Genomic DNA, 18526 nt, shown 5'->3' on the forward strand with positions numbered 1-18526 from the left:
TTACCATTCGTCCGAAGTTATTAAATAAGAAATTGATGAATTTCAAACAACTGGCGTCCGGTGACAGGGCGGAATGGTTATTTGAAGAAAACGAAACAACGGTTCGAAAACGAAACATGGATTTCGTATTGGAATTTATCAAGTGAGTTTATGATTTATTTGATTATACGAGTATCCTTTATTATTTGATTATATTGGACATATTGAATTTAAAATCATGGAAATTTTATTAAAAAAGCGTAAGTCACTAAGGCAATCGTTTACGATTATTGCCAATGCTTTAGATGCTGAAATTCTAAAGCCTGACGTGGAGGTTAATCAACTCCAAGTAGTGAGCTTGCAGTTGGAAGGAAAATTCAACGGATTAGATGAAGTTCAATCACAAATTTCTGAACTTTTGTTGAAAAGTGAGGTGGTAGACGGGTGCACGAATTTTGGCAATTTTCTTTTGGCGAGTAATACAACTTATGGTAAACCCATTGCTGGATAAGTTATTTATGGTAACCGATACTTTGTTTTCATTTTATTTAAAAAATAATGTGTTTTAATGTGCGTAAATTCCGTGTTTTAAATATTATTTATGGCTTCTAAATATTAAAAATCAATTTAATTTTGCATTTTTATTTGAAATAAAAATTTTATTGTTTATGATATTTTATGGAATTTTATGCTGTGAATGATGTAATGAATGGCGTCACATTATTTTCAAAGTAATTGGTTTTAATATCTATAAATTTAATCTAACGTTTTAAACATTATTTATGGCTGTTAAATATTAAAATACAATTTAATTTTGCATTTTTTAAAAAAATGATTTTATTATGTATGAATTTTTAAATAATTTTAATTCTAGGCGTGATGTAATCAGCTCTATGATTCGTTATAGAATATTTGTGCATTTACAAGCTGTAATCAGCTCCCTCATTGGTTACTGACAATTTGGGCATTTCCGCGCCGTTTTAAAATTTAATTCATATCTTCGAATTCCTTCAAAGATGTCTTCAAAGATGTTATCTAAATTATGATTCCGATTTTTTTTTTGTGGTACTTATCAATAAACAACATGTTAAATGACTAAATTAAAAAATTTTTCTTTTACTTTATAATTGTATACTTCAATTTTTGTTAAAAAAATTAATACACTATTTTCAAAAATTGCTGAGATAATTATTGTCCATATGTTTTAATGTTAATTATATTCTATATAACGTATTTTAAAGTATTTGAATTTAATAATATTCTAATTCTTTTAAATGTTGGTATGATGGTTTTTAATTCGATATTCAATTTCAGTAATATTTTAATCTAATTAAACGTTGGCACAATGTTTTTATAGCGGTGTTTTTATTCTCTTCTTTGCTATATGAATGTAATAATAACCTTACTTTAGTATTTTATACTCGTAGTAAATGTATTTATTTACACTTGCCTGCCATCTTAAAAAACGACATTGTCAACAAAATGTCAAATTGAGTAATGTTTAATCCATTACGTTTAACGATATTTATTTTTTTTTTTTAAGTTTCGAATACTTTACTATGCGTAAAAACAACGTTTTTCCAAATGGCTGACGTTTGTAAAAATCGCGCCAACAATTGGGGCAACGTAAATCGCCAAAAATCCGTGCAACCAAAGTAGTACCGTCTACCAAAGTAGTACCGTTTGGTATACTTTAGATTTATGAAAAATGTTGTAGGATATTCACATCTGCGTTAAATCCTTGGTCAAAAGCTACCTTGTTTTAACATGACCTACAAGTTCATTTCAGATTTTAAAGAACAAGAAACGGAAACAACATGTAATCTTAAAGTACCAAGTAAAAATAGACAGTTTTCGAATTATTAGACTATATTAAGTGACTTAAGAAAGAAATCAGCAAACGATTTACGAAATTTGTCCAGTTTTATTTCGCTGTTCTTTGAAAACCAATAAACGCTTTTGCCAATTTTTTATTAGCTTTATCTCATAAAATAAGCGTTTAACTTTCTTATATACCATAACAGGTTATAAATGCAATCTACTGTAATGGAATTTCTTAGTTTTTTAGCCCAAATGGGCGTTAGCCCAGAAAGGCTATTAATTTTGTTTTGACATTTTGCGTTGGTTCGCTATAAAAATCTGAATCACTTTTCAACTTGTTGCCGCCAAATATTATAGCCCTGCATTATATTTAAAGAAATTAAATATTGAAAAATCTGCATGGAATCTGTATGTTTCTGGCACTGCGAAAAAACAACGGTACTTAGACACATCAAATTTTGAATAACTTTTTAATATTTTTTTAATTTTGAATAATCACTCGAATATGGGCATCTGGAAGCCCAAATTTGGAATTTATTTTATTATCTATTTCATATTTTGTAAAACTATAATGAATTTTTGGTTAACAGACTCAACGATTTCAAAGCGTTCCATTAAACATTAACATCGCGTGCATGTTCAAGCACGGATATTTTATGCGCGAAGTTTCTTAGCATTTCTGACTGGTATTATGTTGGTAGCAACGCAAAGACATTACAATGTCTAACGGTATTTTGCGTCGAATGACTTTGAATGTTTGTATCATTTTCATATCTTGCTTTGAATCCCCCTTGGAAAAAAGTCCCTTTGGTTGTAATATAAAATCTAAAAGCTTTCAGAATTTTTTTCGTAATCATTATTATTATTATTATTAGTATTGAAAGTATTTGTCAATAGCTTATGTTATATATCGAATGGGAGGCTATTTAAATGGTGTTTCATAACAGTTTAATGAAAAATAAACTGTTATTAATTTTGTACTTAGTTAGATATTTTTAGTAGAATTATAATTAAAATTGTTGTATTTCTCCGTGCAATGCAGCGTGAGAAAAATTTAATGAGAAAGCTACGGCGGAAAAGTAAAAATATAGGAGTACATTTGTAAGGATCTTAAGTTTTACTAACGTTTATTTTATTTTAAATCTTTACTATCACTTCTTATTTTCTACTTCCGGCCAGAATTATAAGCGTTAAGGATTTTATGCAAAGTTTGTCTGGCGAACGCCAAGTATTTAAGTGTGGCCTTTTTGCCAAGCGAAGAGAGGAAGCAGTGAGTTCGAAGCAGGCCGCTTACCTTAGAAGTTACGCAGTTGCTATTTGCCTTCCAGGCCAGAGGTTTTAATCCTCTTAATAAATTAAACGTATTCGAGTGTTCACAGTCTCTGTGCTACATACGCTTCCTGTTATTATAAGGCCAATCTTCCACGTGTGTTATTCTAAAGTTAAATTAGAGTTTAGTTTTATTTTTTATACCTTTTACGTTAGACCCCGAGTGGAGGGTCATTGTATTCTGAAGTAGGGAAGTCATTGTATATAAAGAAAAATAAAGGGTTTTGTATACCCTTCGTCTGTATCCTGTCTACTTACTACAATTAGTGAACATAGCTTTAGTAAGCTCTCTGTTCCTAGTCAGGTCATTGTATGTTTCCGAAGAAGGTTAGAAGAAACATTGAACCTGATAGTGGCGCCCAACGTAGAAGAATAACCATGGCCGAGTTTCAAGAAGAACCTGTGCTGCCTGCAGAAACGGCTCAGAATCCAGAAATGCCAGCTGCCGCCCTGGAAGGATTTGGGTACATCGTCCAGACCATGCGCGCTTCGATGAAACCAGAAGCAACATTTAATGGAAACTCACCGGTAACAAGTTTTTTGGAAAAATTGGATGACCACTTCATGCTCTACCCCGTGCACGAGTTTCAAAAAGTTACCTTAGCTACCAGCGCTTTGAGGGACCAAGCGCTTAACTGGTTCAAATGTATCGGCAGAAGTCTCTTGGGTCAAGCAGGAAGTCCCACCTATACTTACGAAAATTTCAAGACTGCCCTACTAAAAGCCTTCCCTGTTGTAAGGGATCGTGCGAAATTAGAAACAGAACTTTTCAGTATATATCAACAAAGAATGGAAAAACTCTCGAGCTTTATTTTAAGAAAAATTCACGTTTTCAAGCTCTTGTATGGAAACCGTCCGGATCCTGAAATAATTCAAGTGATTTTGCCGAGGTTACTACCCCAAGTGCAAGACTTTATTGAATTACGAAATCCGACTACACTGGAAAAGTTATTTGAGCTAGCAATCCAGTTTGAAAGTAGAAGAACGGCGGACGTCGAAAGAAGACGCCAATATCAACAGCGAAACCAATTTGGTACGCCAAGACTACAGCAAACTCAAGCACATGGCTACGGAGAAAAAGCGAATCAGTGGGCAAGGAAACCCGAGCATTCAAAAACAGCCGGCGAACGTCGACAGTTCAATAGCAACCCAGGAAAAAAGTCTCAAGGCCAGTGGAGAAAGAAGGAAAGCACGGAAAGGAAAAATAATTTAAACTAAAACGGATTTCTGCTGACGAGAGGGTGCGGAAATCCGAAGGCCACGAAAATCCCTCTTCCTACAAGTTAAATACAGTAATGGTGAAAAATTTAACTCTTCCGAAGATTGAAGTCTTGGTAAATAATATCCCGGCCACCGCACTCCTGGATACCGGCGCGCAGTGTTCCTGTGTGGCAGAAGTCTTTTTTAGAAAGTATTTTCGCAAATACCGCATATATAATGCGGATAATACGACAGTATTAGCGGCGCAAGGAGAAGAATGTAAGTGCGTAGGTAAAGTACCTTTATATATCCGTATCAAGGACGAACAAGTAAAGGTGATGTTTTTTATAGTAAAGAATTTGCAAGCACATTTAATCCTAGGAATAGACTTTCTTTCAGACGCACAAGCTACACTGGATTTTAATGAAGCGTCCCTTAGGCTGACAATGAAACCAGTGCGTGTAGAAAAGGTTGAACCGCCAAGGTTAAATCTTGACCACCTGCCTAATGACGAGCAAGATAGAATCCGACAAGTGGTAAGTGAATTTGCTTCCTTATTTAGTGATATTCCAGGATTTACTCAGGTTACTAACCATAGTATTGACACCGGAGATGCATTGCCAGTTCGTCAAAAACCATACCGGTATGATAAGAATAAGGAAAAAATTATAGAATGGCATATTACCGATATGCTACGTAAAAAGATCATAACGCCCATCTCAAGTAGTTATGCTAGCCCGGCGGTTTTATGTAAGAAAAATAATGATTATCCTTTGGAGCATCCAAAAAGGTGGAGATTCGCTATTGATTACCGTAAATTAAATTCCATAACGAAATATCCGGTATATCCGTTACCGATCATAGAAGAAATTTTAAGGAACATAAAATCAACCAAATTTATGACGACTTTAGACTTAACGAATGGTTATTTTCAAATAGGGGTCAGGCCTGAGGACGTGCCTAAGACTGCTTTTATAACCAAGTCTGGCACTTATGCATTTTTGCGTATGCCGTTTGGCCTTTCTGGGGCCCCAGCAACATTTCAGCGATGCATGGACATTGTGTTAAGACCTGTTCTTGGAAAGTCCACATTTATCTATTTAGATGATATCATTATTACTAGTGATAATCTCGACCAACATATACAGGATTTAAGACAGGTGTTTTCTTTATTAAATGAGGCCGGTCTAAAAGTTAATGTCGAAAAGTGCAAATTTGCAGCCCCTGAATTAAAATATTTAGGTTACAAAATATCGCAAAAAGGGATCGAGACAGATGAATCAAAAATAATCGCTGTACAAAAGTATCCGACTCCAAACACGGCAAAGAAGCTCTCTTCTTTTCTAGGACTTTGTTCATATTATAGGTCCTTTATAAAAGATTTTGCGGCTATCGCTGAGCCATTGTTAAAATTAAAAAGGAAAAAGGCAAGATTCTCGTGGACGGCCGAAGCCAATAGTGCTTTCGAAAAATTAAAACAAGCATTAACGCAAGCCCCTGTGTTGAAATTTCCTGAAAAGGATGAAAATTTAGAAATTTCAGCGGATGCTTCGGATTATGCGGTAGGAGCGGTACTTTCGCAAAATCAGCAGCTCGTGGCATTTTTTAGCCGAACTTTAAATCAAACACAAAGAAACTATTCCGCGACCGAGAGAGAGGCACTTGCAGTTCTGTTAGCAGTGCAAAAGTTCCGAGTCTATTTTGGAAAGGCGCCGATAACAGTATATTCTGATCATGCGGCGGTAACTGGATTGTACTCAGGGAAAAATTTATCCCCAAGGTTAATAAGATGGGCACTCAAGCTGCAAGAATATAATCTGGTAATCAAGCATACCCCCGGAAAGGAAAATATCGTAGCAGATGCCCTATCACGAATTAAATTAGACGAACAGGGTAATACCGTAAAAGTTGCAATGCTGACAGCGTGTACAATAAATTCCCGAGAAACTGTAATAACCGAACTGGGTAAGGATCCTGAGTTTGGAAGTATTTATGAGTATTTGAAGGATCCTGAAAATTTTAGCCACCAAGATATTGTGGCGATAAGAAATAGGGCGGCCCATTACGAACTAATAGATGGTCTATTATTTTATACAAAAACTACGAATTCCAACAACGAATTTCGACCTGTTATCCCAGCTAGTCTTAGATTAAATATCCTGCAAGAGCTCCATGACAGCCCTTTAGCTTCTCATGCTGGTATTCGAAAAACTACTCAACGCGTACCCGAGGCAGTCTACTTTCCTGAACTGCAAAAGTTAACAAGGGCGTATGTCCAGTCCTGCCCAACATGTCAAGCCGTTAATTATATTAATTTCCGCCCGGCCGGGTTTCTAAATAGTATTAAATCCGAATTTCCAAATGAAATAATCGGCATCGATTTATTGGGCCCTTTCCCAAAAAGTCAGTTAAATAAAAGTCGCTATCTCCTTGTTATGGTTGATCATTTTAGTAAATGGACCGAAATTGTTCCCTTAAAACGAGCCTCCGCGAAATTAGTTACTGATTCTATTTTAAATAAATATATTTTAAAATACGGGGCGCCCCTAAAAGTTATATCGGATAATGGTCCTCAATTTGTAAGTAATATATTTGAAGACATGTGCAAAAAACTGGGCATACGTCATTTAAAAATGGTCCCGTATCGGCAGCAACCAAATATAGCGGAACGGGTCAACAGAAATATAGTGAAAATTATCCGTAGTTATGTTAAAAATTTTCATAAAAGCTGGGATAACTATGACAATGAATTTGCTTTCGCCCTTAGGACCGCAAAACATGATACAACGGGAAAAACTCCTGCTGAGTTATTTCTAGGCAGAAAGATTATAACACCGTTAGATAAAGTATTTTATGTGCAACAAAGAGCCCCAGAATTTAAAATGGGTGATATAGAAAAACTAATTAAGGAGGCAAAGAAGAATACTGAAGTAGCACAGAGAAAACAAAAATTGTATTATGACTTGAAACGACGGGGAGTAACTTATAAAGTAGGGGATGAAGTACTAAAAATTAAGCATTCACTTTCTTCAGCACCAGAAGATAAAACTGCCAAATTTTTTCCACGATTTGAAGGACCATATGTTATAGAAAAAATAACTCACGCTGTTGTAGTGTTAAAGGCCAGAAATGGTGAAATCTGTTCCGCAAATATTGATCAAATTAAGCCCTACTTCGATCGTAATAAAATGCAAATCTTTTCAGATCTTTTGCAGGATCCGGCACGGCAGACACCGCAGGTACAAGTTCCAGAGGTGGGAAAACGACAAGTACAAGGGCAAGCCAATGAGAGACAGAAGCAAGTGAAAAGAAAATTGCCCCGCGGAAAAATTGAAGGTAAAAAGAAAAAGAAGCCGTTCCACCGTCCAGAAAACAGAGTTCACGAACACCCCCAGAATGAAGAAGGGAGAAGGACGACGTATGTGAAGAGGACCAGGAGAAATGACGGCAACTATAACCCGGCTTTAAAACGGAAGATTGACTCATCCGACAGAACTCTCCGCAGCAAAAGTCGCCGAACTGCGGAAGGGCCATCAGCGGCGGAGGAAAAAGTACAAGAAAAATTTGAACGGCCAACAACGAGGTCCAAGCAGGATCACGACAGAAGTTTCCCGGTTCCACCAAGACCAGCTGCCTTCAAACGGCCAAGACCACAAGCAGAGGACAAAAGGAAGGTGTTCAAGGGTGGCCGTACTGGTGAAAAACGGAAGCTTCCAGAGGAAAGCACTGAAGGGTGAGCCCGTACAAGAAGGAGGATCAACCAAGCTACTATCTGCTATACCTTTAAAGACTGGGCCCAGAAAAGGATGTCCGAATATTACAAAGATAAGTAAAATTTTATGTTACTTTGCAAACTTAAGTTAATCTTTCATTCTTACTGCAAGTGGCAGATTTCAAGAAGTTTTACCTCATGCGAGGTCTACCTTTATCGCCAAAAGGGCGAGAAATGAGTTGTGACCGATTTTCTTATTATGTTTTTAAATTACTCGTGCGTAAAACTAAAGTTGATGTATAATAGCGTTGTGTAAAGACTTAAATCTTGCAAAAAGTTATTGTATAAATTTTATTTAAAACATTCTAGCAAGAAAGAAGTTTTAGTCTGAAAGACTTTTTGAAATGTAGTATTATTTCAATGTAGAAAGAATTGGCACTTGCTTTGAAAAGAATAGAAGTTAACAATGTACTACTAATGTATGTTTTCAAATGTGTAAAATTAACGGCATGTTGATATGTTCTTATATACATGTGAACTGTTATTTTAAATGTTAAAAAATACCGTGATATGGTAAAAGTGAAAGTAATGTTAAAAATTTGTTATTCGTGTGACTGTAAAGATTAAATCATGGCGAATATGTGGTAAAGGTTGAATGATGTAGTTAGGCTCTCTGACGCTACACTTTAGAGTTAGCCACTTTTAGAATAGTACCTCAGGGTTTAGAGTTGAAAGTAGGGTGTGTTAAGAGGTCTCGTTATGTTGAATTTTAACACGTTAGTGTTTTGATTGTAGGAGGAAGTGTGGCACACGTAGACAGAAACACATTCGTGTTTGGTGTTTTTTTACAACACATGTCAGAGAGCACGGGGAGAGATAATTAAAATAGTCATGAATGAAATAAGAATGTTAGGAGAAGTATATTCTATATGTTATTTGCAATGTCATTCTGTAACATTTCATTAAACTAGTTTTCCTTCCAGATCTCTGGAAGGAACCAGAATTGAATAAAGCTCCTGTTTAGATGCAGTACAGATGGAAAAAAAAAAAAAAAAAAAAAAAAAAAAAAAAAAAAAAAAATTGTTGTAGATCCTGGGAGCTGCTATTGTAACAAATTTCTTTCTTTTAAATTTTCTAGTTTCTAACGAAGTTATGATTGTAAAAGGTTGGCTTCGCGTTAGATTTTAGAGCTAAAAGTTTTCAACAAGGACGTTTTAGACCTCAGTTTCAAACTAATTAACTCTGGCGGGAAGTATGTAAGGATCTTAAGTTTTACTAACGTTTATTTTATTTTAAATCTTTACTATCACTTCTTATTTTCTACTTCCGGCCAGAATTATAAGCGTTAAGGATTTTATGCAAAGTTTGTCTGGCGAACGCCAAGTATTTAAGTGTGGCCTTTTTGCCAAGCGAAGAGAGGAAGCAGTGAGTTCGAAGCAGGCCGCTTACCTTAGAAGTTACGCAGTTGCTATTTGCCTTCCAGGCCAGAGGTTTTAATCCTCTTAATAAATTAAACGTATTCGAGTGTTCACAGTCTCTGTGCTACATACGCTTCCTGTTATTATAAGGCCAATCTTCCACGTGTGTTATTCTAAAGTTAAATTAGAGTTTAGTTTTATTTTTTATACCTTTTACGTTAGACCCCGAGTGGAGGGTCATTGTATTCCGAAGTACGGAAGTCATTGTATATAAAGAAAAATAAAGGGTTTTGTATACCCTTCGTCTGTATCCTGTCTACTTACTACAATTAGTGAACATAGCTTTAGTAAGCTCTCTGTTCCTAGTCAGGTCATTGTATGTTTCCGAAGAAGGTTAGAAGAAACATTGAACCTGATACATTTAACATTGAATCTCTTTTATTTGTATTGCATTTCTATCGCTTTTATTTGTATTGAAATTAAATAAATTTAATTGAATACTGTGTTAGCTGTAACCGTAATTCCATCCTATTATTGGTTTCCAGAAATCTCGAGAAGCAGAAAATGCTAAAACTATCTCAAGCGGCCGGTTAAAAACTATTTAAAGCCGGGAAGAGAGATCTCAACTCATCAAGGACTTCCATCTCTTGGATTACGCCTAACTCTGAAGCAATGGAAGCTGACGACCAATCTTATGGATCAAATTTCTTTCAAGTGTACTTGAAGTTGAAAGGAAAATGCAGAAACTACGTAAGGAAATCGATTTCTCGAGCATTAAGGCAGAACATTTACAAAATGTTTTCCCAAACCTCTATAAAGGAGCTATTGATGGGCTAAAAAGGGATTCCGCAAGAACTATTTCTGATAGGCAGAGTGACGACAATAAAGAATGGAAATTACCTAAAAACGCGCTCAAGAAGCCAGCACATGAACCTGAAGTCAACGAAATCCCTCAAGGTAACACGTTTGCTGCTCTAACTGATAATGATATGTCCGAAACAACTGATGTTAATCCTACTGCACAGCCAAGTAAAATTCACCCGATTGTTCTTTCTGTTAGTAATATAGACTGCATTTTTCTGAAAGCTTCTTTGCAAAAAAGTATGCGTAAATGAATTTGAAGCTTAATTACGCAGAGGGTCAATCTTAATCTTTCTAAAATCCGTTGAAGATTATCATAATTTGGCTCAATTTCTGGAATCGAATAACCTTAATTTTCATTCATACCAAATGGAAAATGAACAAACTATTAATCCCATGCTTTTCAAATCTTGATCCTGAGAAAATTTCCAGTACTCAAAGTGAAACAATTTACTGTCAAAATTGAAAACGGAACTGATAGATTGTCTCTATTTTATCGATCTTGATAACTCTAAAAAAGGAAATGCAATTTTCAATGTGAATAATATGTGTAGTTTCCAGGTCTCCATTGAACGCTACAAACCTAAAGCTAACCTCCCAACCCAGTACTATAAATGCCAGCGGTTTGGGTATACTCAACATAGATGTTTTAATGATGAAAGATGTTGCAAATGCGGAGGATCCCAAAGAAGTTCTACTTGTAAACTTAAAGAGGGTTAAGAATCCAAGTGTATTTCCTGCGGGCAAATCCCTGTAAGTTCATACTCAGGATGCCCTAAAGAAACAATAGCTTCGAAATCTGGCACAAAGTCTGAAGTCAACTTTCCTACGTTCATAAAGGACATTCCACCATTAAGCTTTACAACCAAAAAATCTTCATACAGCGAAGCTCTCAAATATTACACACACACACACACACACACACACACAAAAAAAAAAAAAAAAAAAAAAAAAAAGGACATGTCTTCCCATTGTCATAATTTGCAAGCTCAGCCATGCAAGTTTTCCTTTTGCTCACCCGAATTCCTTCTTTTCTATTTTTTCCCAACTCTGTACAAATTTTACTCATCTGATGTGGAGGTGCGTGGTGTTACCACAGGAACTCCTTAAATGTTCTTCACTAGCATTGGTTCAGCTCATCAGCATATACAGAAACTAGTTGATTACGACCCAACGATTGAGCATGCAGTAAAAAGACCCAGATTCATCTTTCACAATACCAAGTGGGGATATATAACCCATATATCAAATGTAAATAGTGTTATCAAGAGACTTTGTTTATCTAATTCTTCTCGCAAAGATATAGATTTTGTTTTCCCTTGCAAAGCTCCAATATAGCTGTGCATAGTGTATTTATCTTCGGTATTTTTCCATTTCGCCGGCGTAGGCGATAAAGTCGCCAAAAATGGTTCAACGGACGCCAAACGGTATATCTCTGCTGGTAACCTTTCACGCCACATTTTCAGAACAAGTCTCGGCCATTTCTTATCAGATAGATTGTTTCTTTCAATACTGAAAATACAATTACATAGAATTTTTACCAGATAGTTCAGATTTATACCCTCAGGCCATTCCCGGTAATTCAGTTAGGATGCAATCACACCGCTCACCCGAAGGCTAATATATAGAAAAGGAAAAGTCAAGGGTTAAATTCATCAATCCTAATGAGAATGTACTAGTGAAGTAAAGCACTGCAGTTTTACATAATTTTTGAGTAAGTTATTCGTACGAATTGAAATAGTTCTTGCATTTGAACTTACATTCAAATTAAGATTTAACATGAAATTAATGTAGATAATTACTGAGAGAATTAGATTTTTGTAACGTTCTTTACGTGAGAAGAGATCACTTGGGGTCGCATGATACGAACCGGCGAATCAGGATGTTGAACCATGAAAGCATAGTAAATTCTAAATTAAGGTCTTTTTACAAATATATGTCAAAAATGGATGAAAAACCAATGGAAATTTGGAATTTGCCCAGAATAGAGGAAGAATCTATTAGATTCTTTCAAACGAAAAGTCTTTTGCCTAAAATTGCAACTTGTGATAATAATCATGAAATGAAATTATATTCTGGAGACGAAATTCAATGGCGCTGCAACTTTTCAGCTTGTCGCAGTAAAATGTTTGGTTTGGTTTATTGAAAATACGGCAAAGCACACTAGGGCTATCTGCCTAAAGGGAGGAATGCCTTCGTGGAGGACTTTCTAAGGGAAACTGACTCCTATACACGTTACACACGGGGAAAACCACGAAAACGCCCATGCAGCCAGCCCGTTCGCGGAATTCGAACCTCTGTCCCAGGAAAAGAAGTATCCGAGAGGCACATGGTTTGAGTCATCAAGATTGAGTTTCTTGAAGTGTGTGAGCTTTATTTATGGTTGGAGCGAAGACTTAACTTCAGTTAAATGGTGTGAAAAACAGTTGGAAATCAGTCACGGAAAAGTAGACTGGAAAAACTACATGCGCGAGGCTTGTGTGGATTCTTTGCTTAAAAGTAGTAAAAAACAGATAACGTAGATTTTCCGTTTTTTACTATTTAAAAGTAGTAAAAAAACAGATAACGTAGATTTTCCGTTTTTTACTACTTAGTTTGTTAACATTTTGTATGTGTATACTGTGTGTTGTCGCCAATAAAGTCTGCTTGGCGAGATTTGCGCCTGCGAAATGGAAAAGTACCTTATCTTCAAAAAGTGTTTTATTTTCTACTAACAAAGCTATAGACTTTGTTCTTTTCATCTTGCAAAGCTCTAATTTGTGTAACTTGCGTTATCAATATTATTCCATTTTCACTGTGCCTTACAGAAAGGTGTAAATATTATATATATATTGACTTTGTGACATCTTAGGGCATACGACCAAGTTGGGCAGTTAAAGCAGAGCCTGCTAAAGGCTGCCCATAGCATTCAAGATCAAAGATCTCAGGTCAGTCGCTTAGTTACTGCTATTGCGAGTTGTTTAGATAGCTGCTGTTGTTATTTTTGCGAGTTTAGCGTGAGATCGGATTAGCTTTCGCTTTATATTGCGTTGTATTCTAACGCTTTTAGTAGTTGGAATTATAACTACTGATTATATTGCGTGATATAGTGAACACTTATACGAATATCTCTGAGAGCGTTCCAGCGTTCTGTTATACTTTTTTTATAAGAATAAAGTTTATTAACCTTTAATCGGACTTTGCATTTAGTCTATTACGAACCCATACGCACTCAAAAATTTTTGGTGTCAGAAGTGGGATTAAGCGTCTAAAGCGAGGGATGAACAATTAAGGCAGTTGATGGCAGCTTTTGGTACATTCCAAGAAAAGATGGAAGAGGCTGTCAACTCCGGCAAAAAAGAGATTAAAGCTGTCCAAGATTTCACTTAAAGAGGATATGAAAGCTGTTAAAGAAGAAATGAAAAGAGAAATCACCCGCATAATAGAAAACAAATCTGAGGCTATGGAAGGCAGAATAAAGGCAGTGGAAAATAAAGTTGGAGAAACTGAAGAAAGAGTTTCTTCTGTCAAAGAACAGATAGAAGAGCGAGTTTCTGCCGTGGAACAGCAAATCGATAACAGAGTTTTCGCGGTCGCCAAAGATGATGATACCTTAAAGAAATTCGTAGCGACTGGCAGGGAGCAATAATAACGGTTTTTTAAAATTTTTACCTATGCTTGCTCGTCCTTCTTTGAAGCTATCCACGTATAATGGGAAGACCTCCTGGCAAGTATATGAGACAAAATTTTCATAGTGGCGGATGCGAATGAATGGAATTCCCAAGGCCTGTCATCTCGCCGCTTTTCTGAGAGCAGACGCTGCGGATATTCTTCCCGAAAACCAAAGGCTAGATTTCCAAGTTCCATCTTGCGCTTTGGTGAGAAATGTTTAAAAGACTGCAACAGGCTTCAATTAAAATCCCGTCAATAAAAGCCCACGGAAACCCTCCGGGAGCCTGCCACGGATGTTGAAAGACTCTCCCACCTCGCCTCTTTGGAGTGCCCGAGCGAAACAAGGGAAATTCTGTCCCTGCAGTACTTCATCGATGACATTTCGGACTCGGAAATACAGAAGGCTCTACGAACGGCGGATGTCAAGGATTTAAAAAGCGCTGTAGTGTACGCCATGAAATTCGAGGCAGCCCAGCAAGCAACTCGTAGAGACCGCCACCCAGTCAGAGCTGCTCCAGTCCAAGAATCAGTGGATGAAGTCACTGCTCGTCTATAAGATTTAACCAGACAACTCAGTGCCTTGAGACGGAATATTAGTGACAAGAAATCGACCGTAAAGTGCTGGAACTGCGGCGCTGAAGGCCACATACGAAGAAACTGCAGAACGGCCCGTGGCATGGATGTTAAGACTGCTCCTAGCAAGGAGGAGGGAAACTAATTAATGGATATCTCGCGGGGCGGAAGTTACCAGATGAGAAGACTCCGTTTTAAAGTCTTTCAAATTTTTGCCATGAGTGGCGGCAGTAATGAACTCTTCATCTTGGGACATATCAACGGAGTTCTCTGCAGTATGACCATCGATACAAGAGCCAACGTTACCATCATCAGAAAAGATTTGACTCAACAACTAGAAGGTAAACTTATCTGTACGCAGCCCTGCGTTACCCTCCAGACTATGTCCGGCGAGAAGATCGACATCGGCGGAAAAGTAATCTTTAACACGTTTGAAAGTATCGCCTACCACCACACAATGGAAAACAAAAATTCTTTTGTAACCAAATTCTTTCCTTCACTGTTCTTACGGTTTTATGCACAACAGATGTTCTGTTGTAGGCTCTTTCCTTTTCTTATTTTATTGTTTTGATGAATAAACGAAACTGTATCATAATCAGATCTACCTTTTTCTGATTTTAGGTTTTTAAAGCATAACGAAAATTCTATCATAATTAATGTAATATTCTAAAATTAATTATCTGAAATGATAATGAAAGTTTTTCAGGAGTTTAGCTTTAAAATGTTTTCGCATATATGCTAATCATCATTGACCATATATAATGTTTAACGTGCAAAGATTAAAATTTACACAATAAAGATTTTTTCCTTACCCTTTTTTTTTTCCAAATCTTTGAGCTCTTTATTGTATTTGTTTTATGTATCGCATAAATATTTATCTATAGCGCTTGTGATCATCAAATATTTTAGATGCAATACTTTATCGAAATTTGCATTTATATATATGATATAAAATTAATTGCAGTAAATTGTTGCATAGACAAATTAAAAATTATTTATTATAGTTAAGGCAGAAGTAACTGATGATTTTTAGATCATGTTTAACTATTGCCAAAATATGGAAACTCAATTTAATATTTTGATAATAGCTAACCTTATTTACTCTTATCTGATAATTAATGCAGAAATAGCATAGTGTTTTTTAAGGTTCAACTTATTGAAAAACACATTGTTAAATAGATCAACGTATCTGCTATAATTCAGCGAACTAATGGAATATTTAAACATGCAAAATGCAAGTTAAAGCTATCTCACGTGCATTTTTTCCTCCACTGAATAATAATAATAATAATAAAAAAAAAAAAAAAAAAAAAAAAGAGAAAAGAAAAAAGAACACCTTTTTAACTTGTTGCTTGGATTTCTAAATTCGAGATGCAATTCATAACAGTTGATATCGTAAGCATTCTGCAAAGCAAATGTTTCAAGAAATAAGAAATCTACGTATTCTTCTAAAATTAATTTATACAATTTTTACAGCAAGGATTAATATTCACCTGCTGAAGATCCAGGTGGTTTAATGGGCTCTTCCTGTTGCTGGGAATCTGGCAGCTTGTCATTTTTTCGCCGCCATTTTCTGAGGCATTGCTGTTCATGCATAGATATTACCCACGATCCATAACTGCGACCGCACACGTAGCAAGGCACGTATACAGGCTCCGATCTTTGCTCCTCCTGTTATGGGCAGAAGAAAAACAATTTAATGACTGCCATCGTTAACCTCAATGACAAAGAGCCACTCACAGCGAAACTTTTGCAACTTAGAATCATGTTTTCTATTTCACATAAGATATGCATGAAACTAAATCTAGAAGTTGGGTATATAGGTCGGAGGTGTGTCATCAAAATCCCGTTTACCTATTACAGGAATAATTTTTTTTATTCAAACTACATGTGTATGACAGCAGTCAGCACCTAAAGCCTTTCACGGATGACATTCTAAATGTATTTATTATAACTCAAAAAATCGTGCAAACAGAAAATATATTACTAACTATATTATTTCTTGTTAGGCACGGAATAATTTTAGATCTGTTACGATTAAAAAATAGTGCATTTCAATGTATTTCTGCTGCGATACTACTACACTTATAATGCAGTTTTTAGTTACAGTTATACACCCACAAATCTTTTGATCTATGTTAGAATACAAAAAAAGCTTATAGTAATAATGCAAGATAAGGATTAGTAAGCTCATGCAGATGTTAAATTCTGTAGGTTTATCTATAAAGGACTAATCCTAATGCTCTCAAGGCAGTGGAATGATGATTTGACGTTCAATTTCATGATATCTTACTTCTTTATGTTCGGCCTTAATTTCGGCTGGAATACATGTCACTGGTATTCTGCTTTTGCCCTTTGCCAATTCCATCCTTGAGCTAACGGTATTTTAGAATTAAAGCAATAAACCTTCAGCAGCATAGCAATAATGACAATATGGTGACTGTAGTGTTATTTTTTGAGGAGTGAAAACACTCTGCTGACTGTCCGTTTGCCTGGTGACTTTGTGCCGCAGCAGTTTTCCACCTTTATTTTGCCTTCATTTTCACTTCTTCCATGCACATCGCGTCAAAAAGGTTGTAAGGATCCCAAGTTTTACTAACGTTTATTTTATTTTAAAACTGTACTATCACTTTTTATTTTCTACTTCCGGCCAGAATTAAATGCTCTAACTTGTTTATGCAAATTGTCTTCCTAACGCCCAAGTATTTGTGGTTTTTTGCCAAGAGAGAAGGAGATTTAGGAAGCGAGCCGCCTGCCACTGTAGTTTTATGATTTTTCACTCGGTTGCTGTTTGCCTTTAAAGCCAGAGGTTTAGCCCTCTTGGTATTTGAAAACGTATTGTAGTTTCAGCAGCTCGGCGTACTACATACGTACCTTTTTAAATAAAAGCCAGTTTTAGTGCTAGGCATTTGTATACTAATTCGAAGTTAGCTTTTAGTTAGAGTTTTAGTTAATAGTTTTATATTTTTACGTTCAGACCACAAGTGGCTGGTCTCTGCATCCCGAAGTTCGGGAGTAACTGTAAAGTAATAGAGAATAAAGGCTTTCGTATAACCTTCCTGCTTGTGTCGTCTGTTACACACAATCTGGAACAGAGCTTCAGTAAGTTAACTGTTCTTATTCAGGAATTCAGGATACAGTATGTTCCCGAAACAAGTGAAAAGACATACGTCTCCTGACAAGGTGGTGTCCATCCTATCTTATATTTATCCATTATTAGAGGTGGCTGGTTACTTTGTGTGGGCCATACTGTATTTTAAACAAAATCAGGATAGGAAAAGGAACGAAGACTTGGAAGAACTCAGATAGATAAAAGGTTTGAAGCCCAACGAACGAAAGAGTGTGATTCAGAGGAACAGATTAGACATTGCCTACGACGCAGGTCTCTCTTATAAGAGATGGTTTATTACCGTATTATTTATGAAAACACGTTTCAATTTGAATAGCTCGTTCTTTGCGTTCTTCTTTTAATATAAATTGTTGTGAAAACGTCCAGAAAAGAAAGAAAGTCTAATTAGAAGACCAAACTAAATTTAAAAAATAACACGACAAGAATAAAGATTAGAGTAAGCTGAAAAATTCCTGAGTATTCGTGTTTCAGAAATGAAATTAATTGCTTTTTGGGAAAAAAAAAAAAAAAAAAAAAAAAAAAAAAAAAAAAAAAAAACAGAAGCAACAGCTTGTAGAAAATTCGCTTTAAAAGTGCTGCATGTGCATGTCCACGGTAAAGCAAATTTCTCAAGGTTGAGAACATTTTGTGGAAGTTTCTCTTAAAGATGGGAATTCAGTATTCATGAATAAAGGGAAAAAAAGAAATACTGTCAATAAACGACAGACGATAGTTTTTTTAACTGGATGTCTGCATAACAGCCTGACTGTTTTTGTCTTGTAGATAATTAAGACGTCCAGCCAGGATCTGGGAAATTCACGATTCGAGAGACACAGTTGAGAGAAGTGGAAGTTTTCTTGCATCGTATAATCT

At 35.9% G+C, this 18526-nt stretch overlaps 1 protein-coding gene across 1 annotated transcript in view; it reads right to left on the minus strand.

Moving 5' to 3' along the window:
• The window catches only part of LOC118189138 (uncharacterized), a 154053-nt gene that overhangs the window by 7460 nt on the left and 128067 nt on the right, over positions 1 to 18526 (minus strand). The window contains exon 4 of the mRNA XM_085825093.1: positions 16038 to 16215. Coding sequence (XP_085681219.1) covers positions 16038 to 16215 — 178 coding nt within the window. The remainder of the gene's footprint in view (positions 1 to 16037; positions 16216 to 18526) is intronic.

This window comes from Stegodyphus dumicola, chromosome 10 (genome assembly GCF_044657685.1).
Source record: "Stegodyphus dumicola isolate Sdum_Otavi_A_Nest chromosome 10, ASM4465768v1".
NCBI classification, from domain to species: domain Eukaryota; kingdom Metazoa; phylum Arthropoda; class Arachnida; order Araneae; family Eresidae; genus Stegodyphus; species Stegodyphus dumicola.